This window comes from Penicillium verrucosum (assembly GCF_028828655.1).
Source record: "Penicillium verrucosum strain IBT 35672 chromosome Unknown utg000003l_segment0_segment0, whole genome shotgun sequence".
Classification (NCBI taxonomy): Eukaryota; Fungi; Ascomycota; class Eurotiomycetes; order Eurotiales; family Aspergillaceae; genus Penicillium; species Penicillium verrucosum.
This window is the reverse complement of record NW_026643212.1, coordinates 198,178-218,800: the sequence shown is the minus strand read 5'-3', so window position 1 is coordinate 218,800 and position 20,623 is coordinate 198,178. Positions and strand designations below refer to the sequence as shown.

Below are 20,623 nucleotides of genomic sequence, written 5' to 3'. Positions count from 1 at the left end.
TTTCAGTAACGCCTTCGTATGGTATACACATTTCATGGAGCCCGTATCCCTCATTACGCCAGACTATCCGATCCGTTGTTGCACATGAAAATAGCTATTTCTCCCCTCGAGCAACATCCTATTCTAGCCGACGATGCTGCCAAAGAAATCCCATTGAAAGGCAAGGCTGTCATTCGACAACAGCACATGAATCCGGGCTTCAATATCTGCTCATTGACCGAGAAGCTCCCTCATACCAATGGCATCCGTCAATCAATCTGTCGACCTTTCGCCTATGCTGTTCCTGGCCGGAGTATCTTTTCAGTCGGTAGGACAGCTGTTTGAGTAGGCTTATCCATCCACAACAATTGGTCCGTTATTCCCCCCTGAGAACAGATTTGTTATTTCTAATATGATCATTTCAATAGATCGAATATCGACCTAGCGATCATTTTTCTATATACTATCTAAATTGCATTACAATCTCCGCCCCAAGGTAAGGACTTTCCGACGTCATCTCATCTCCTCGTGGTCAAGTCTCATACGATGTTTACTAGCACACATATATATGGTGGCAGCGTGGTTGCTCTGGACGATGACCACAATTTAACTTATGGACTGAAACCTTGCCACATGATTGCGAGAAACAAACCTTGGATGAATGAATGAATGTATGAATTTTTGTTGCGAACATACTTGTTGGGAAGGGGATTCGATTGGTATTGTATCTGCCACTTGCTACGCCTTCGAATACAGAAGCAATTCGACAATTCCAATGTTTTAGGCTTGTCCATAGCCAAGAGACCTTTCTTTCATTATCTACTACTATTGGCTTTACCCCTGAAACTCCACATCGTATAGCACCGGGATTTATGATATCAACCTAAAGGCAATTTAAACGCCATGGCCATTACAGCCACTCCGACTTTACGTTTCATCGCAAGATTCTCATTAATGAACTTAAACGCTTTAAATAGTCTCCTAGAAGTATGTGACACTTATATTTGCCATATAACATATCCGCCCCTCCCCACTACTCTTCTAGACTAGCCTTGACTGGCAAGTAGTCCGCCCGATCACTACTTGAACTAAACACAATAGTCCATTGCATTGATTTAGAGGCTGATCTCAAGCATCTCATGGGAGCGCAGAATTCCATACTCTAGGGAAGGTCGTGCCATACCGGACTCCATCTTCTTCGAGGCCAGGATCAAATCACACCAATACTCAATACCATGTTAAATATGACATACCACAATGGCACCAAATATTCATAGATAAGTGTTGTTGGGAATCACATTCTTGAATCCTCTCGCAATAAGGCATCAATCAACACCTGTACAAAGCCTTTCTCGTCTCTTTACATTTCAGAACTACACCAGGGCAGCTTACTTAAATTTCATGATTCCAAATAACGGAGGGTTTCAACAATAGTGTACTACATAAACGTGATATTCCCTGGTCTCCCTAAACCCTACTACCTAAAAATATAAACCAACCACACCATCCATTTCCCCCACGCGGTCCCTAGCTCATGGCACCAAGCCCGCCGTCCTCGTGGGACAATCCACGGAACGGAACGAGGTCGTCGTCGCACTCTGAGGCATGGAAGTTGTCTCGCCTTCGGCAGGTTCATGTCTACCAATGAAATAGTTCATAGCAATCGGAGGGTCCAATCCTGCTGCCTGTACAAACTCCCTGATGTCGAATCCGGCGCGGGCGCTAACAGTCTCCGGGAACACATGTGAAAAGCACTCAGGAAATTGATAACCTGGAGGCTGGGAAAAAAGGAGATACACGTATCGGTGGTGAGTATTCGGTGGTGCACGAGGAGCTATGTACGAGGCTGCCGGTCTATGTTTGTCCCCATGGCCCTGGCCAGGAGTTATTGTGGAAGGTGGTGACGGCTTTGTGCAATCTATCATTAGATTGGGTTGGTACCAGTGTAGAATTACTGATTGAGTACGCGTTCCGGGTATGATGGCGTCGAGGTCGATGAAGAGGATCATGTACTTTTTGTTGCATTGGAGGTTCATGCCGCAAATCTCCGGAATCAGGCTGGTCTCTGCGCTATTGTTAAAGTATTTGATTTAATCCCTTCGCCATTCTCTTACCTCGAATATCCAATTCCATGCCAGGAGTCATCCATTGCCCACCGGGATACCGTATTTGCAGTTGCTGGCTAGGGCACCAAGGGAGGTTCTGGACTATCGGTGTTATAACACCAAAGAGGAGTGTAAGTAGTGAGATCATATTGTGTTCTCGTGGAATCAACCGAGCAAAGGAAGATTCGGCTATAATATTTCAATTTAAAATTCGAGAGCTAGATCAGTGCCTTTGAGATTCAATTTATAGGTACGCTTGCTCTGCGCTTCTACTACCTGGTACGGTACGGTACTATGGTCTCTCGTGTACAGTTCGCAGTTGTGCATCAGTTTCGGCTTGTCTCTTGCGCCATTCCCAGCCCTGAAAGTAAACAATGCTTAGAATCGGCGTAACCAATACAATTACTCCTGATACAAAACAATATGTCCATTGCACACCAATCCGCTTGATCAAAGGGTTGACCACTGCTGCAGCACCAGCGCCCAAGAAACACCGGACAAGATTGTTAGCGGCCATAGCAGTAGCGGGCGTCTCGTAGTACAAGTCGACTATGAGGATATTCATCACGTTGTATGCCGCCGTAATACAGAAGCAAATTAGAAACACCAGAATAAGTGCAGCCAGGAGTGGGGGTTGTAAAGATATCAGTACTCCATAGCCGACTATTGAGATAGCTGCAAGTACCTAAAATGGAAAATGAAAGTCAACTAATAGAACGGGTCAGGTACAAGGACGTGCTAGGGAAACGTACTGTCATTGGTAGACCAATCTGCAACCTCGCTTGTTCGATGGGAAATCCAATGATATCCTGCTTCTGGTTCTTGTGTACCATCTGGCCGGAGTTGCGTCGAATCCGTCGATAATTCCAATCAACTAATACTCCGTTGGCAGTTGCACTGAGTAATGACCCTAGTCCTGCAGGAATGAAGCAGAGTCCAATCTCCAAGTCGTCCAGATCATAGATTCTGTGGAAGAGTGCGGGGATTCCAGCTGTGACGGCATAGTAGCTGCTGAATACAACTCCATTTGCCAAAAGGACTAGCCCCACAGGTCGGTGGAAAAGCAGACGCAGGGTTGACCAGGGGTTGGGGACATTCACGCGCCTCCTCGATACATTTGATGCAGGCGGGGTACCTGAGGTGGTGGTCCGGAAATAGCTCCAAATGGTCACATTCCATCCAGCTGCAAGAGTCGAGCCATTTCCCACAATCCCACGGCATGTCTCGGGGAAGAATAGCAAGAGCGGCACAAAGAAAGTACCTGCTGCAATAGCCAGGAACCAGAATATTGCTTCCCAGCCCAGATACTTACTTAGAACACCGCCAAGGATAGGTCCGATAGATGGAGCAAGAATGTTTCCTAGAGATGTAAAGCCCATGTACATACCTCGCTCGGCAGATGTGATAATGTCGGCTGCCACGGCAGATGCAAGGGCCACAGTGCCGCTGCTGCCACAGCTTTGAATGGCGCGAAGAGCTAGGAGTGCTGGAAAGCTGTGCTGTAGAGCCAAAGCAATGTTCCCAAATATGTATATCGAGAAGCAAAGGATGTAAGCCGGTCTGCGGCCAGCCTGGTCTGCCAATGACCCTGTTAACATTGGAGCGAGGCCCTGACATATCTTCGAAACCAGACATGTCAGTAATTTGAACAGAATTGTAGAAATTGAGTAACAAAATACCATGTATGTCGTGATCGTCAGATTAATTTGAGATGGACTGACTCGCAAGTCTTTTGCGATGGAATTCAATGCCGGGTAGTAGATATTGGCAGATAGAGGAGAAAAGCTTGAGGCCAGTGCCGCTGTCAGAATAATGAGGCGTTTCTGTGTGGATGTGAAGACGGAATATGGCTCGGTGGTAGCAGGATGTAGCAAAGGCGTTTCCTCATTGACCTCGTCATCTTGCCGCTGCACCTGTTGCTGGATATCTTGGTTATTCATCTTCGTTCAGGTGGAAGGCCAAACGAAACGGTGACAGAATTCCTTGTGGGCTTGATGTCGAATAAATACCCGGGTCTTTCTGGTCGTAAAATCAACCGTGAACCCAATATTACTGCATGTCGGCGGAGGGCCAATCACTCTTCAAATTGATGTCTTTAACGTGCTTTATAGAGACCAAGGAACATGTTACTCGATATATTCATTGCTACACAGAGCTTTCACTAAATTTTGCAGAAAAGAGCAGATAACAACATCATCGGAATACACACTCGTTGGCTTATAATCTCAATCTCTAGATCTTCGGATCCCTGGCCGAGGTCGGTTCTGCGTGACCCGTATACAGATGAGTTGGTCGAAACAGCTTGCCACGGTTTACTATAAACTGTCAGCCAAGTTACCAAACTTCCATAACCCATTTCCTTACCCATGTACTCTCTCCAATGCGCCATGATACCCATAATGCGATGAACAAGCATAGCTGCGGGAATCATATCAGGCTCGAAGCCACTAAATCAGTGCATTAGAACCTACGGTCGCAGTAAACATACAACGGCGGCACATACATTCCAGTAAACACGAAATTACCATAAAAGTCCGCATTTGGATACAGTCCCCGTGTACTGAAGTACTCATCTTTCGCAGCAGCTTCCTCGATCGCTTCGGCGACTTTCAGCAGCGGTTGATCAACATATGCCAAGTCCTTCAGGATACTCTGGATAGGACGCACACGGGGGTCCATTCCTTTGTAAGTGCGATGACCGTACCCGAATAATCTTCGCTTTCCGGATTTGATTTCTTCAATAAAGGCTGGTACGTTCTTTGGATCCCCGACATCGCGGAGAGCGCTTTGGGCGGACTCTGTTGCGCCGAAGTGTAAGGGTCCGTGGGCGGCGGCCACGGCAGATATCAGACAAGAGACTGGGTCGGTCAGGGATGAGGCGGTCACTAGGGTTGAGAATACTGTTAAGGCCATGCCGTGCTCAGCGTTGAGGTTGCCAAAGCGGCGGAAGCAGGAGATGCGTGTAGGATCCAGGCGGCTGGTCTCTGGGTCTACCAAACCGGCCATCGTGAATAAATTTTCGTAGTAGGTCTGGTGGAGAGACGGAGACTGCCAGGGAATACCAAGTCGGTGGGATCGTACTGCTCCGAAGACAACTGCATAGGCAGCGACGGTTTGTAGGATGATTTGGTCGGCCCGTTTGATGTCTGTTTGATAGATTGTGGCATTTGTGGTTGCTGGGATCACATTAGGTATACATGCCAGGTAGGCTGAAAGGCCTGCCACAATCAAGGGCAGTGGGCTGGTCGCCTTTCTGTTTGTTTCAAAGCTAGTTAGAAAGACAAGATAGCTGATATGTGACAAATAGAAGCGCCATACGGGAGATTGAAGATGGTCTGGCGCACAATATCGGGGACTTCTTGCATATACTGCACTAGTCGCTGGCGTAGCTCTTCGCGTTGACTTGCTGTGGGATATGCCCCCCATAGTAGCAGATGGAACATTTCTTCGAAGTCGGATCCCCAGAGTTGCTGCAGGGTATACCCTCGATATAGCAGCAGGCCGTGCTCATGGTCACTAAATGACAATTAGCCAGATTTCACAAGCACCTTCATGCGATTCTCACGAGAAACTGATAGCCGATGCTGTCACGGCCGTGTTCAGCAATCCGGGATCATAGACTCGCAATCCATGGGCAACTTTATCTGCGCGATTGGTGTTGAACAAAGGCGCCTGAATACGTTGAAGGTCGGTCGCGCGTACTGCATCTTGATTAATGGGGATTTCATAGTTAGCATTAGTGCGCGAGTCGCGGATGAATAGACTGCCAGTCGACATTTTGGAGCAAAACACTACAATTGAAATCTCAAGATGGTTCTTTTTCGCCGGTTGGAAATATTTGTCGCTTTTCACCGTCACCGTGAAAATAATGAGCCCAAAGGCACCGAGTAAATTGTCTCACCTCAACTCGGCGACAAAGATACCTTGTACTATGGTCTTCTAATCTCCTCTGTGATTGGCCTACAATATGCCTATACTGTGGACATCCTGATTGGTGGTCCATGTGCTCCATGCAAGTCATATTAAGACTATATCGTTGCATTCATCGTTATCACTCATTATAGGTTCCATAAAAAGATCTCCTCCTTTTTTAAAAATCTCAGAGAGTGCAGGATTTACTCCGGCATGTTCTTGAAAGGGTGGGCAAGGGATTCCTCGCAGAAAGGAAGCTTGCTGACGGACCAGATCTCGGTGTCCTACATCGAACAAGGGGTCAGTTACACTCCAGTGCAAGTTAGATCAGGCCCTAACTTGTGACACTTACGGGCTTCAGAGTCTTCTTAATCTCGGTATCCAGGGTACCGGCCTTGATGGCAATGATCTCGGGAGCGGCATCGGGGTCGTGGGCGATCGGGGAGCCACACTCGGAGCAGAAGACACGGTGGACGGCGAAGCCGGAGGAACCCTTACCAGCCCAGCTCTTGGTAGGACCGTTGATGGTCAGCTTGTCCTTGGGGACGACAGCCACGAGAGCTATAACAAAGTCAATATTTGTGTTTCGCCTCAGGTATTATCACAACTAACAGTAGGTGGAGCCACTCTGGCGTTGGCAGTCATCGCAGTGATCGTAGGCAGTGATCAGAGGTGCGTCGACGTCCACGGTGTACGTCACGGCTTTGCAAAGGCAGTGTCCGGAGAGAGGCATTGTGGATGTAATTGGATATAATTGGTGTAATTGATGTAATTGATTCTTTCAAGGTCCTTGAGAGTGAGTACCTTTGGAGAGGGGGAAGGAAGGTATTTAAGAGATAATGGACCCCCCAACACTAAGAACAGTTGAGGTGATGTCGGTCATTGTCCATCGATGTCCATGGATAAGTCAAAAAGTCCCGACTACTTACTTCTCCTCTTTGCCAATGCCACTGAAACAGGTTCCCAGTACCTCCCGTACGTCATGGCTTCGTGTTTTCGAGCTTTTTGACACCCAACTACTCCACCAAATTCGATCAACTTCTCTTGACAATTCCATTTTAACCCAATTTAACCCAATTGGGAGCAATAGGAATTCCAAATAGAGATTCTTGGAGAATTTCACATCAGCTAGTGCTGATTATTCGTTCCCCTCTCAGTCCTAAAACCTGCAAGACAATTCCAAATTATTTGTGCCCCGCCAGAGCTCCATGCAAGGATTAGAGCCATTTACCATTTACCCCTCCAAAACCTTCGAGAGATGTGCCCAGTCATGTTGACTGGTTGATCGGACTCCGTGAAAATCAGTTGAGATCCGCTTCCGCTGCGCCTTATCTGTCAACGCATTCTCCGACCCTTTCCGATTGGACCTCCCGATGATTCCAGATGTTGAACGTCCACGCATAAGATGGGTCTGGAAGCCACGAGGTGTCTCACTATTCACAACCTGTCAACCCAAAAAAAAATGAAAATCCTTTAAATCCCAGGACCCCAATGGAGATCGGCCAAATCTTCCACAACTCGAGAGAGGGGAGAGGGGATGATCAGCCCACATGTCCGCTAGCAATTCGCACGGCCTAAAGTGGGTCGCCCCAAGTTTCGATTCAAATCATTTTTTTGACTCGATTGCTCCATTATCGTGAGTTTTCGACTGAGTGGGTTGAAGCAGGGAGTACTCCGTAAGCTGAGGCTTCAAAGTCTATTCTGCGATCTACGTTGTGATCAGTCGCTACCCGCTCAGCAGTGCAGGACATCAGTAACATGCTGGGATCATAACCCGGTGGCCCGGTACATATTTGTCACGTTATGCAGGTTGTCCACGAAGCTGAAATCCCGAGGATTCAAACAGAGTTCGTTGGATATTTTTTGGCTGCAGGCTCTACGTGTCAATTCAATGCACGGCGGAACAGCGGGTCAGGGCATTTTTGGTCTTCCACCCCTCGAAAGTAGATGATAGCTCTAGGGATATTCATCAGCCAATTCAAATTGAGCTTTGGACCATGCCCATAATATCTGATATGATATCCTTGTATATCTTATTGCATTAGTGCAAGGTAGGTAAGTACAAAGTGTGCGATGCCAGCATATATTGTATGTTCCGTGTTGAGAGACAATATATATCTCATGCCTATTTTACACAAAAGCTGTTAATAGCTGCTATAACTGCCCCGTCGGGCATTGTCGATCTTGTCTGCTGCACTCTAGACACGCGACTGTCAGCTGCCGTCGTGAGAAAACCCCCTCTACCCACTTACCTGCATCTGAGCTGCCATTCCTCCCCGAGGGTTCTGACCGCCATACAAACTGGCTTCGGCATGTTGTGCGTCTCGGGCATCATCCTTGGTGATATATGCGGGCACATCAGCGGCAGCTGTAAGTCCGAATGCATCGTTACTGTCAGCGATCGACCGAATCTGCGCAGATATGTAGCCAACTCCGGGTGGTTGGTTAAATGCACGTCCCTGTGGGAACCTCGCGTTAGTGATTTGACACTACAATATATGCAGAAATTTGCATGGGGATTCCCTGACCTCTGTGGCTTGGATTTCCTCTGCATCATCTAGCGAGATCGCGCTGGATGGTTTCCGCGATACCTCGGCGACCTTACTTTCGAAATTCATCTGCCGCATAGAAAGGCTCTGGGCCGTTGCTATATTCGATCAATGATCTGTCGCTTGCAGATAGAATAGAAGTCGTACTCACCAGCTGGTCCACCCCGAGAAGGTCCGCGTCCAGTCAGCGCGCTCTCGGCCTGCGAGATGGCCGAAACATCATCCTGTGTGATGCGCTGCCCCCGCTCAGCAGCGAGCTGGATCTCGGCGACGGTAGGAAGATCGAAACTCATGACTTGGCGCTGATTCATGGCATGCTTTGTTGCATTTCACTTGATCACATCTTGTTGTTCTGCTATATACTTCGGCTTCATGGTCGGTGATGTCACGGTGAGGGCATATCGAATCGACCGAACTTTGCCTTCTCTCGTCAGTGGTGGGGGCGTCGGGTATATCCAGACTTGAATAGAATATTCGACGCTTAGACCAGACAAAAAATTGTGGGGGGATGCGCCATACCCTGAATTTGCCATGCTGTCTGGAAGACCCCCTACCACATCATTCCAAATCATCATCATCCGGTGAAACGATATTTGAAGTAATGTTAACAACCATAGACACTTCGTACAACGCAGTTAAGAATATCTGGAGATCTCCAAGGCAGAACAGATTGCTCTGCTCTCGTTTACTGGCCATGTTTTAGTTGGTTGACCCATAGGCAACGGGGTAGGGCAGCTTCCCAGCACCGTTCCATGGGTCTCTTGCTTGCAGATTGCCCCTGTCAGTGCCACCTCAATCAAACCCAAAAAGGAAAAAGGAAAGAACAGGTGTCAAATGAAAGCCCTCAGAACGAGCCCATCTTCCATCTTGCGGCGTCATCGACCGCTCCGGCCGAACGACGGCAACTGCATATCCAACGAGATCTAGTGAGCTCCACGTTGCGTGACATAATATGACAATCCATTTGACCTCTTGTCACGAGTAAGAACGCCTCCTCGAGTTGAGTTTATGCTATGGGTGGTGCAAGATGCATGTCTACGAGCTCATGTCACGGCCATGTACCCTCGCTGAAGGTTCACAGGCTTTTTCAGGGTCTTCTACATTTCCACTTAGCAAAGGTTCTACCCAGGAGACCCTGAAATCATACCATAGTCACTGATACAAGACCATCTGTCGTATAAGACGGTAGCGTATTGTCAATCCAAACGTTTTGTAATTTCTTAGATTTCAATTCATGACAGATCCTTTTTTTGTCCCACTCTAACAGTTCCTTTTGACGAAATGATCCTTTCGAGCATGTGCAACTATTCGAGTGTGATAAATCCGGGTCCGAAAAGGTTCATAAGCCAACGTCGCCATCTCGGGACAATGTCGCTGAAGATGGCAATTCTGACTAGAATGTCTCTAGTGACATATCATATATCTATATTGAACTCATAATTACCAATTATTTGGGAATTCTGAAATATATAATACATGTACTGTGTGAAGCTATATCAGCTGTTGAAGTAAAACCAACTTGATTAGCCAATTCGAACCGTGAAATTGAGCAAAGACTTCAGGATACAACTTTAGAGTCATTGGTTTTAATAAGGACCTGAGTGGTACTATGAATATAATAGGATCATCAGAAAGTCGATATAATTCATCTACTGAGGTTACTCTCAGGGATCACCGTATACACAGAAATCGCGAGACCTTAACAAATTGAGAATATCCAACCGCCATTATTTTCAGCACCAAACAGTCTAGTATACCCACACGACTAGATCTTCAATCTTCTACCAAGCAGAAGTCTCGCTATATACTCATCCCCATGCAGTGCAGCTAGCTTCAATGCTGGTGCTTGGTATGGCGGAAATGCCAGGCTTATCACTCTACCATGTACAATAGTGCATAATGCCTAAACCATACACAGGACCTAGATTAGGGACTAGACCCTACTGGGCCGGTCCAGGAGAAAGTCAATCCTGTACGTGTATGTGCGTAAGGGGGACGTTGAATATATATAGAAGCGTCCACGCCGGCCCATATGCTCCAAGCGCATTTGCAAGGGAGCCCGTGAACAAGAGACCCAGAAGAAATGCACTAAGATGAGGCCGAACAACACAAGGCACAGTAAGGCAATCCATATGAAGCTAAAACGTCCGTTAAATAGGCTTGAGTTCGGTGGGCGTCATCTTGTGTTGTAGCATATGTCTAGCATGGTGTCGTTCCGACATCTTTTTAATTTTCCCATAACAGGTTTGGCTTATGTTTTCAATGCGCTTTAGTTCATGACAGTTCGTTTTTCTAACTGGGTCTGGAGAGTTGAGTTGCTGAGCTTCCAGCCTTGGCAGGAACTAGGGTCGGGAAAATCCACATACGGTCACGTGGTGAAGCATCACCACCAGTTGATACCTGAGGCAAGATGGCAGTAATGCGATACGGAAAGCGGTGTGAGTTTACTATACGTGACTGTCACATGACCCATAGTCCCCATTCTCGTTGGACCAATCACAACCCCGTCATCATCCCGTTACCGGGATTGAGCTCTACCACTCTGCCTTTCCCCTATTCTATGATCAAAAAAATCAAGTTGAAGTCGATAAACAGGGGGTTAGATCACATATTGGATTCTATCTGTTACCTACATGTGACGATACCAGATTGTGTTCGTCCAAAGCTCAGAAATGGAGGTGTATGAGCACCCATTGTTCTCCATCTACAGAAGATGCTAACGTAACCATGAACAGTTTACCAAAAAAAGGAAAGAAGGCATGTACTATGTGCCGCCAGCAAAAGGTATGTACCAATGCATTTCCCTTTACAAAAACCGTATTGACTCTAGTAGGCTAGATGCGATGTCTGGCGAGATGAGACTGTACCGTGTTCCCGATGCCGTAAGCGCAGCCTCGAGTGCACCATAGATGATAGCTTCACAAGAGAGCACAAGCGTCGGTAAGTTCCTGAATCCGAGTAAGAGGGACAGAATCCACGTCTTACTTATATTTCTCCAAAGCCGATACATCGCACTAGAACACGAGAATGAACAATGGCGCCAACAACTCCAGACCTCCCAGCAGCTGAACGCCGATTCCGTGCCGATTGCGTTATCCACAGCGACAACGGAACTAGTGATGCCGGCCTTGCTGAAAACAGATTCTCAGTTGGACGATTCGCAGGGTTTGTCGCTGGCATATCCCCAATATCATCTTGCACCAGCCGGTTCCACACCGGGTTCGACGATGGGAGTAAATGACCCCACAAAGCCCCGTTCACTGAAAAGTGTTACCGTTACAGGTCCAGAGATCGACGACCTGTATCAATTGTATATGCTCCTACAAGATTCTTATGATAACAGCATGGTTCTAACATCTTCTAGGTTCTTCGGCCACTATGCCTCGTTCCTCCCGATCCTCGATGCGCAGACCAAGCCCAATGCGTACTATGCACAGTCTCCATTCCTATTCTGGGCCGTCATCGGTGTCTCCAGTCGGTCATACTCCAGAAACCCGACTTTACAGACGGCACTGGCCAAGGAGGTCACGGAAATGGCACTTCTATCGGTCATGTCGACGTGCGCACCATGGTACACCATACAGGGACTGTTGCTCCTGCTAACATGGCCGTTTCCAAAGGAGAATCGCCCAGATGTGACATTCCCTCTAAGTGGAATGCTTTTGCATATAGCGATGCAACATGGTTTCCATATCCCAATGTCGAGCCATGAATTTTCCCGAGTGAAGATCCCGGTATCATCTGAATTGGATATGGTCCGACGCTCTGAACTCTGGGCTCATTGTGTCCTAGTCTACCAACGGTAGGTTAATCCCTTTCGCAGTGCCGCCCAAGTGGAACTACGATGCTGATTCATCATAGGTCTTGTGTGATCAAAGGGCAGTCTCCGCGAAACCTGGTCAGTTTAGCCCACGATGCCATCCAACGCCAGGTGCTATTTGATAAGATTGCTCTACACCTAGTTCAAAAGCTTAGATGCCAGGAAGTCGTTGGGAAATGCAGCGAGGCAGTTATGGAGAATGGAGTTCGTGCCATGTCTCTGGATCAGGAGCTGGCGTTAGACGTTTTGCTGCGGAAGTTTGAAGGAGAGGTAGACGACATTGCATTGCAAGCAGTAATCGGTTTGTTTCTAGCCTGGATCCCCTCGGCGCAATAGTCCGTCCACTAATGCTCGCTTCTTTGTTGCAGACGACAAGGGGTATCACCTTATCCTTTGCCGAATGGCAATTCAAAGCTTCCACTTCTATAAAAACCAAACACTTGTCTCCAGTGGGTGTCTTCCACGTCTTATCGCCACCGCTTGCAACTTGATAGATTATGTTCAAGCGCTGGCGGATCGCATGGGATCTCTCTTCATGGCACCTGTTCAAATAAGCTTTGGTCTACTCTTGGCTTCGATATCGCTGTTGCGGATTCTCAAAAGCGATTATGCCACCAGCGGACTCGATACAAGTCGTGCCCAGGCCTCCTTCTTCGCCACGATCAATTTGGCCAAGCAAATGTCCACCGACAGGAGCGATACACCTGCTAAAATGATCACGGTCTTAAATCAACTCTGGAATAGCAGCAAGGCATTCCGCAAAGCCGACGGCTCGGAATACACGACGCTTCGAATTCGCAGTCGCTTGATCCTTAGTCAGATCCTGGATGCTGTCTGGTGGTGGCGTGATGAATATGACCCTAACGCGCGCAATCGAATCCAAGGGACCGAGTACGTTGACGGGGCCTCTTCCCAACCCAATATGCTTTCGGGCATCGAGGCAGGGCGCACTACCATGGTAGCAGATCCCGCTCGGGAGCCCGCGGGTGGGATTCTTCAGAACGCGGGTCCTCTGCAAGGAGAGTTCCAGATCAACGAGGATTACTTTACCAACTTTGAGTGGCTGAGTGATGAACTCTTCTCTTTTCCCCCGGATTCGTCGTTAGGAAACACTCTACCGTGAGCGCACGCACAAGTTGTCTCGTACTAAAAGGTCGACTTTACTGCTGTATTTCCGTCCTCTGGTCGAAGTGAGACATCAATACCGCATCGACCTTTACACTTTCGGATGGTATCCAGTTCAGTCAAGCACGGTACAGAAGCCTACTAGAAAACTCTCCCGAGCCAAATGGATGGCTCAACGTTACACGGCGCTTGCTCTGCCCTACATGAGCTGTGAATCTTTCGTCAACTGCCAATAATCGGATCGGGGACTCCGAAGGACTCCTAGAGTTTCAAACCACATTAAGTTGAGCTTCGACATTTAACTTGAGTTCCACTATTACCCCGGAACGGCCCTCCCCTGTAGTGCCAGAGGTTACAGCTATTTTTTCTTGCTAGTTATTTTCCGTGTCATAGGTGAGAGTGAATCGTCCGAGGTAGGATCGAAGGTAACGTAAACCACCAAGTATCTAGATGCTTGAAATACGATGAATGTTCTCCAAATTATATGCCTAAAATGTATGCATAAGGGGTGTGTGATGTATCAGACCAAAACAAGGCCAAATCACAATATGAGAGATGACTTTGGCAGTGGCTCCCTCTTATATGCACGTTTAACCACATTCCGCCTTACAGCACCCCTGCTTCCTCCCTCTCTCCCTTCCTCCACTTTGTCCTTTCTCATCGAATCAATTGTTTACCTTCCCATTCAGTTCCACCACCACCCGTGTGTTACATCCACTGCCACACAAGTCTCAGATATCCTCTTTGGGCGATTAGGTGGGCTCTCGACGGCCTTGTCTTGGAAGCTTTGAATCATATTCGAATCCCCTCTTCATATTTTCCCTTTCTCATTTCAATATCCCTGTGAATCCGATATCTGAGCTCTGTATCCTTCACCATGGAGAAGGACGAGTCTATCGCCGTCACCACGGGTGCGATGGTGGACGAGACTGCGCCTGATGAGAAGCTCAAGAAGCTGCGTGACCTCAAGGACCACCACCACTGGGATCCTAACCTGCCAGAGGATGTTGCCGAGGAACTCGTTGAGGCCTTACATACATCCGACAAGCGTACCCAAGAGGTCATCGCCCAGGAGCTCCTGGAAAATTCCCCTTACCCCGAGGTTCGCTCCGCCGTGTCCAACATCGATGAGGGTGGATCTGTCAACACTATTCGCGCCTGGGTGATTGGTCTTCTATTTGCGACCATCGGTTCTTCCCTCAACATGCTGTTCTCCATGCGCCAGCCCTACATCGTCATCCCCTCATACATTGCACAAGTTGTCGCCTACCCAGTGGGAAAGGCATGGGAAGCATGGATGCCCAATTACACCTTCAACTTCTTTGGCTACAAAGCCGAGCTGAACCCGGGTGTGTTCACAAAGAAAGAACATACAATTGCCGTTATTATGGCAAACGCCACATTCGGTGGTGGCGCCGCCTACGCGACGGATGTCCTCTTGGCTCAACGTGCTTTCTATGTGCAAAACTTCGGTTGGGGTTTCGAAATCCTTATGTGTATCTCCACTCAGATGATGGGTTTCGGCATGGCTGGATTCTTCACCCGCTTCCTGGTACAGCCCTCCGCCATGATCTGGCCCTCCACGCTGATCAATACCTCACTCTTTACTGCGCTGCACGATCGCACCAAGCCTGATCCCGAAAGTGTTGCTGGCTGGAAGATCGGCAAATATCAGATGTTCCTGTGCGCCATGATCGGCTCTTTCTGTTGGTACTGGTTCCCCGGATACATTGCGCCATTTCTGAGTGTCTTTGCCTGGGTCACCTGGATCAAGCCGCAGAACGCTGTCATCAATCAGCTCTTTGGTGGAGTGACCGGCCTTTCACTTATCCCAATGACATTTGACTGGACTCAGATCTCTGGATTCAACTTCAGCCCCCTCATCGCACCTTGGTATGCGATCTCTAATACGATGATCGGCATGTTCCTCTGGTTCTGGATCATCACCCCTGCCATTCAGTACTCTAATCTGTTCTACGCCCAGCACCTACCCATAAGCGACTCTAATAGTTACGACAACACTGGAAAACTATACAAGGTCGCCAACATTCTCACCCCAGAGTTTACCTTTGACAACGCGAAATACTCGAACTATTCCCCACTTTTCCTGTCGACGACCTTCATGATATCCTATGGCCTATCATTTGCCAGCATCGTTGCTGTGCTCGTTCACACCGGTCTTTTTCATGGTACGGATATTTGGAGTCGATTCCGTCACGTCGGAAAGGAGGAGGAAGATATCCATGGCCGTCTTATGAGTCGCTATGCTACGGTTCCCATCTGGTGGTACTTGGGTGTGTTTCTGGCCATGACCGCAATCGGTTTTGGTGTTATCTTAGGCTACCCTACGAACATGAGCTGGTGGTCCTTCATAATCGCCCTTCTCATTTCCGCTGTTTGGTTTGTTCCTATCGGCATTGTCAAGGCTGCCACCAACATCGACATCGGCCTTAACGTGATCACCGAGTTCATCATCGGTTATATGCAGCCTGGTAAACCCATGGCCATGATGCTATTCAAGACCTACGGTTATATTACCATGTACCAGGGAATGTACTTCACACAGGATTTGAAAATTGGTCAGTTCCGACGTTGCCTTCTAGTGTTAACTTGTTATACTAACCTATTCCATTAGGCCACTATATGAAAATTCCTCCCCGTGTTACTTTCATGGCCCAGATGGTCGCTTGCCTGTGGTCATCCCTAGTCCAAATCGCCACCATGAACTGGGCTCTTGGTGCAATCAAGGACGTATGCAAGCAGTCCCAGCCTAACCACTTCGTCTGCCCTAATGGTCGTGTGTTCTTCAACGCCTCCGTTATCTGGGGCGTCATCGGACCCGCGCGGATATTCTCTGTGGGGCAGCTATACGCGCCCCTTATGTTCTTCTTCCTCGCCGGCGGCATCCTCCCCGTCCTGATCTACCTCGGTGTCCGTTTCTTCCCCAGGAGTCCCATCAAGTATCTCAGTGCCCCTATCATCTTCGGTGGCGCCGGTTTGATTCCTCCCGCTACCCCTCTGAACTATCTCAGCTGGGGTATTGTCGGGTTCGTCTTCAACAAGTTCATTCGTGACCGCTGGCGTGGGTGGTGGATGCAATACAACTACGTCCTGTCCGCTGGTCTGGATGTCGGTCTCGCTCTGTGCACCATTCTCATCTTCTTCACCCTCAACTTGACCAAAACCGACTTCCCCGAATGGTGGGGCACCAGGATCACCACCAGCACCCTGGACATGACTGATTCCGCTATTCGGGATCCTGTCCCTACGGGCAAGACCTTTGGTCCCACCACATGGTAACTAGAATATCGGACCTGTTACATGTCACTTTGGTTCCTGTTTGCTACTTGGGAGCCAACTGCAACCGGGGTCGGGACATGCTATGATTCTGCGGATTTCACGTCAGCCACGAATAGCCACGATACCATAGTTAATACCTTTCGTTTTTCATTTTTCAACCTTTCCGTATTTAATATGCCCAGTTCATCCATCTATCTAATGCTCAACACTTATGATACAGTAGAGTAACCAAGTCCTGGGCAACATATATTTTCTCCTTTCTTACCACCTTCACTCATTGTCTTAACTTTATTCTTCATAAAAGCATGCAGGAGTTCTCTTTAAACCCCGAAGCTAGTTTCAATGCAAGAATATATAAAAGTATAACATATATACACGCCCATCAGATTCCCGATATACGACTGACGGCCAAATAGACCAAACCCCAAATCTGAAATCAACAAGCCAAAAAAAAAAAAAAGAAAGAAAGAAAGTCATCAGCGACTGCGTGGTAACATACTTACTTACCCCAAGACAAGCACATAACCAACCCAGCCATTCTCATCGAATCATGACAAAAGATGGTAATCCAAGATCCCATTCAATCCCACCCTAGGTCCAAACAATTTCAATCCCGAACCCCCTTTTTACAAAGGTATATGGTTTTCTATATTGCAAAATGGAATCCCAACCCCAGACCCTCAAACCCGACGACGACGCATACCAACCTGCAAAGCGAGCGGCTTGCGCAGGAATCCCTCACGGGTCTCCATAGGTCCGTCCTGGTGCATCTCGAACTCGAAGAGACGGAATACAGTAGCGCAGATAACGAGCAATTCCATCTCGGCGACGTTGCGACCGACACATGCGCGGGAACCGTGGCTGAAGGGGATAAATGCGGCCTTTTGGCGGGCGGTGAGACGTTCGGGACTCCAGCGCTCGGGGACGAATTTTTCGGCGTCGGCACCCCAGATCTCCTTTGAGCGATGGATCGTGTAGCTGGGGACGGAGAGAACGTCGCCGGCTTGGAAGGTGTGGCCGCAGATTACGACGGGGGCGGAACCGGCTGGGATCTCGCGGGGAAGACCCATTGAGGAGGTGCTGTGGATGCGCATTGTTTCCCAGATTACCCATTGGAGGCTATGGAGCTGTTAGTTTCGGGTAGCTTTTGTGTGGAGAGGGGGGTGGGTCGTAGGGTAGGGCTTACTAGGGGATTTCCTTGACCATAGCGTGAGTGGGAACTTCAATGTCCTTGGGAAGGGCTTCATCCAGAGTCTTGTGCAGCTTGGGTAGAACGTGAGGGGTCGTCATGCACCAGTATAGGATAGCACAGGCAGTGTTGGAGGTGGTGTCGGAGCCGGCGATCAGTTGGGTGAGGGCCTCGGCAGTCAATTCGGCGCGTTCGAGTTGGTTACCGTTTCCGTCCTTGCCTTCCATGAGGCGGGCGAGAAGATCCACACGGGTGTTGTTGGCCATAATCTCCGGCTTGAGACGCTCGCTGACACGAGCGATGGCAATACCAGCAAGGTTCTCGACGGCTTCCAAACCTTCAGAGAAGAAGCGGTCCGGGATGTACTTAGCGAAGGGGATGAGAGATGGCATGCAACCCAGGGTGGCGGAGACCTCGCCTCGACGGTTCAGAACTTCAACGGCGGCGACATACTTGGGAGGGTCCTTGGGGTCCAGACGCATTTCGGCAATATCCTTGCCCTTCTCGAGCATGCCAAAGGGAGCGCCGAAAGCCAGGTCACCGATGATATCAAAAGCGAGGTAGTTGAACCAGTTGAGGGCATCCAGACTGACATAGCCGGTTTTGGGGTTACCCTGGAGATCAGAGAGACGGTTCCATTGCTTCACGAACTCTTCGATGTTGCCGTGGATATACTGCTCGAATTGGCCAATGGACTTGGCACTGAAAGTGTGGGAAACGGTCTTGCGCTTGCGGGAGTGCTCGGCACGGTCACGAGTATTGAACAAGCCACGGCGAATAGAGACAAAGGCATCGTAGAAGTTCCTAGGATTATTGTCAGTTTCGGTGTAGTTTCTCTGGGCTGCAGGGGTGACATACGCTTTCAAGAAACCATTGCCGTGTCCATAGACGCTCTGGATAGCCTCGTCATCGGCAATAGAGACCTGGGTAGGTGAAATGCGAACGAGCTTTCCATATTTCTTGTGGGCCTCGTCGATCGTCAGGTACTTTTGACCCCGACGCGCTTGCAGCAATAGCCAAACATTGGTGAAGGCGGAGTACCCAGCCGAGGGGATGTCGCGCAGGTGCGACTTCTGCACGTACGGCACCAGGTAATAAGCTACGGCCAGACCGACAAGGATCAACGGAACGTTCTCGAGTGTCACAAACATGGTGAAGTGTTGTATAGGAGTGTTGGACAAAACAACTCGGGGAAAAAAGGTACCAGTCCCAATGCAGCAAGGAGAATTCCAACCAATAAATATATAGAAATGTATGTTTTAAATAAGAGGAATCAGTTCAAATCCATAACCAAATGCGAGAATCCCAATTATTTATGAAAAGACCGATGCGTGGTCATCAAATCGTCCCCGAGGGTAATGCAAGGCAACGGGAAGCAATTTCGGTAGTGTGGAGTTCAGACATTGGAGGCGAAGATCCTTGGAGAGTGCCGTCTCAAGCCTCCGAACCTCCGGCACACCGGTTTCGGTTATTGGCTTGAGGGGTTTAGGCAAATCACCGGTCGCATATTGGTGATGGTTTGCCTCCATTCTCTGTCTGGTGTCAATCATTGGTTCTTGATCTGTTGGAGAAGAGTGTGGGGGAGGACAACGGGCACGAGGGGGTGTGGATGCCTCGTCTATAAGGCTAGAACATGCGTCATTATTTGCAGCCTTGGAAGTCAGGCAACACATCCAAACTATGGATTACATAATATCCATAACATCATTTGTATAACTTGCATAAACTGATGAGTCATATATTGTTGAACTTCCATGCATGCATGCATGATTGTTTGCTGCAGACTGAGCCTTTTGAGATTTGTTTGCTATTTGTTATTTGTGAGCAATGTTTAGATGGTTTCTATAGGGTATATAAACCCCTGCATTTCTAGTTTTACCAAATAAGAATTATTCTTCTGCTTTTTCCCACACACTGTAGTATTCACTACATCAAACACATCCAAACTATGGATTATATAATATACATAACACCTGGGCATCCATCATTTGTATAACTTGCATAATCTGATGAGTCATATATGTTGGGCATTCACCCACCTCCCACATCAAACTTCTACCCTAACCACTCTAAGATGGATAGGATCCGGCAGATAGGCCCTATAATACCCTAACAATGCCTCCCTACCGAAGTACCCCTCTCGTCGATTTCACGATTTCAACGCCTTAGAACCCCTTTTGTCCCTAGCTTTCCCTACCTTATTCCCGCGCGGAGGCGCCGAGTTTGTGATGCCTCGCCTAAGATATATACCATACGTGACTATATCCGACATCTGATGAAGCACGAGTCTGGCCGATTTGCGCGGTATCCACGGTTCCGGTTCGTGGCGTTCAATACCATAATGCGCCAGCAGGCAAGAAAGAGTGCCGGGCTTTACGCTCGCCGTCAGGCGGATCGGCCAGATATCACAGTGGAGGAACTCCAGGACCTGTTCTTCAATGATGATGCTGAGAGTCATACTCTAGTAAAAATTAATGCCTTCTGATATAGGTATGGGGTCGTCTAAAGTGAATATAAAGTGTATCTGAAGTGAATCAATCTGAATTGAATCTGAATTTAATCTGAATTTAATCTGAACAGTTTAGGGGTAGGTGAATCTTTACAGGGTAGACCGTTGTAGACTATACGATGTGAGCAAAAGGCG

General features: G+C 48.3%; 8 protein-coding genes across 8 annotated transcripts; 3 read left to right on the top strand and 5 right to left on the bottom strand.

Moving 5' to 3' along the window:
* Window positions 1-84: 84 nt before the first annotated feature.
* N7516_007876 (uncharacterized protein) lies at window positions 85-324 on the top strand (the record flags this gene model as incomplete). Its single annotated transcript, XM_057220596.1, has 1 exon — window positions 85-324. The coding sequence occupies one exon, from the start codon at window positions 85-87 to the stop codon at window positions 322-324; it is 240 nt and encodes a 79-aa protein (XP_057070868.1).
* Window positions 325-1,511: 1,187 nt separating this feature from the next.
* On the bottom strand, window positions 1,512-4,024 carry N7516_007875 (uncharacterized protein; the record flags this gene model as incomplete). Its single annotated transcript, XM_057220595.1, has 5 exons — window positions 1,512-2,044; window positions 2,094-2,181; window positions 2,395-2,769; window positions 2,837-3,694; window positions 3,764-4,024. 5 exons carry the CDS (start codon window positions 4,022-4,024, stop codon window positions 1,512-1,514), a joined length of 2,115 nt encoding a protein of 704 aa, XP_057070867.1.
* A 292-nt stretch (window positions 4,025-4,316) lies between these two features.
* N7516_007874 (putative citrate synthase) lies at window positions 4,317-5,861 on the bottom strand (the record flags this gene model as incomplete). Its single annotated transcript, XM_057220594.1, has 5 exons — window positions 4,317-4,399; window positions 4,449-4,531; window positions 4,588-5,337; window positions 5,403-5,600; window positions 5,650-5,861. 5 exons carry the CDS (start codon window positions 5,859-5,861, stop codon window positions 4,317-4,319), a joined length of 1,326 nt encoding a protein of 441 aa, XP_057070866.1.
* Window positions 5,862-6,199: 338 nt separating this feature from the next.
* N7516_007873 (GFA family protein) lies at window positions 6,200-6,729 on the bottom strand (the record flags this gene model as incomplete). The annotated part of the gene is made up of 3 exons (XM_057220593.1): window positions 6,200-6,280; window positions 6,349-6,557; window positions 6,609-6,729. 3 exons carry the CDS (start codon window positions 6,727-6,729, stop codon window positions 6,200-6,202), a joined length of 411 nt encoding a protein of 136 aa, XP_057070865.1.
* A 1,411-nt stretch (window positions 6,730-8,140) lies between these two features.
* On the bottom strand, window positions 8,141-8,856 carry N7516_007872 (uncharacterized protein; the record flags this gene model as incomplete). Its single annotated transcript, XM_057220592.1, has 4 exons — window positions 8,141-8,194; window positions 8,249-8,455; window positions 8,525-8,643; window positions 8,697-8,856. The coding sequence occupies 4 exons, from the start codon at window positions 8,854-8,856 to the stop codon at window positions 8,141-8,143; spliced, it is 540 nt and encodes a 179-aa protein (XP_057070864.1).
* A 2,099-nt stretch (window positions 8,857-10,955) lies between these two features.
* N7516_007871 (putative C6 transcription factor (Leu3)) lies at window positions 10,956-13,488 on the top strand (the record flags this gene model as incomplete). The annotated part of the gene is made up of 6 exons (XM_057220591.1): window positions 10,956-10,961; window positions 11,021-11,329; window positions 11,379-11,485; window positions 11,547-12,347; window positions 12,407-12,666; window positions 12,734-13,488. 6 exons carry the CDS (start codon window positions 10,956-10,958, stop codon window positions 13,486-13,488), a joined length of 2,238 nt encoding a protein of 745 aa, XP_057070863.1.
* An 879-nt stretch (window positions 13,489-14,367) lies between these two features.
* Window positions 14,368-16,790, top strand: optB (small oligopeptide transporter, OPT family; the record flags this gene model as incomplete). Its single annotated transcript, XM_057220590.1, has 2 exons — window positions 14,368-16,069; window positions 16,126-16,790. The coding sequence occupies 2 exons, from the start codon at window positions 14,368-14,370 to the stop codon at window positions 16,788-16,790; spliced, it is 2,367 nt and encodes a 788-aa protein (XP_057070862.1).
* Window positions 16,791-17,470: 680 nt separating this feature from the next.
* On the bottom strand, window positions 17,471-19,130 carry N7516_007869 (cytochrome P450; the record flags this gene model as incomplete). The annotated part of the gene is made up of 3 exons (XM_057220589.1): window positions 17,471-17,909; window positions 17,977-18,783; window positions 18,838-19,130. 3 exons carry the CDS (start codon window positions 19,128-19,130, stop codon window positions 17,471-17,473), a joined length of 1,539 nt encoding a protein of 512 aa, XP_057070861.1.
* Window positions 19,131-20,623: the final 1,493 nt, after the last annotated feature.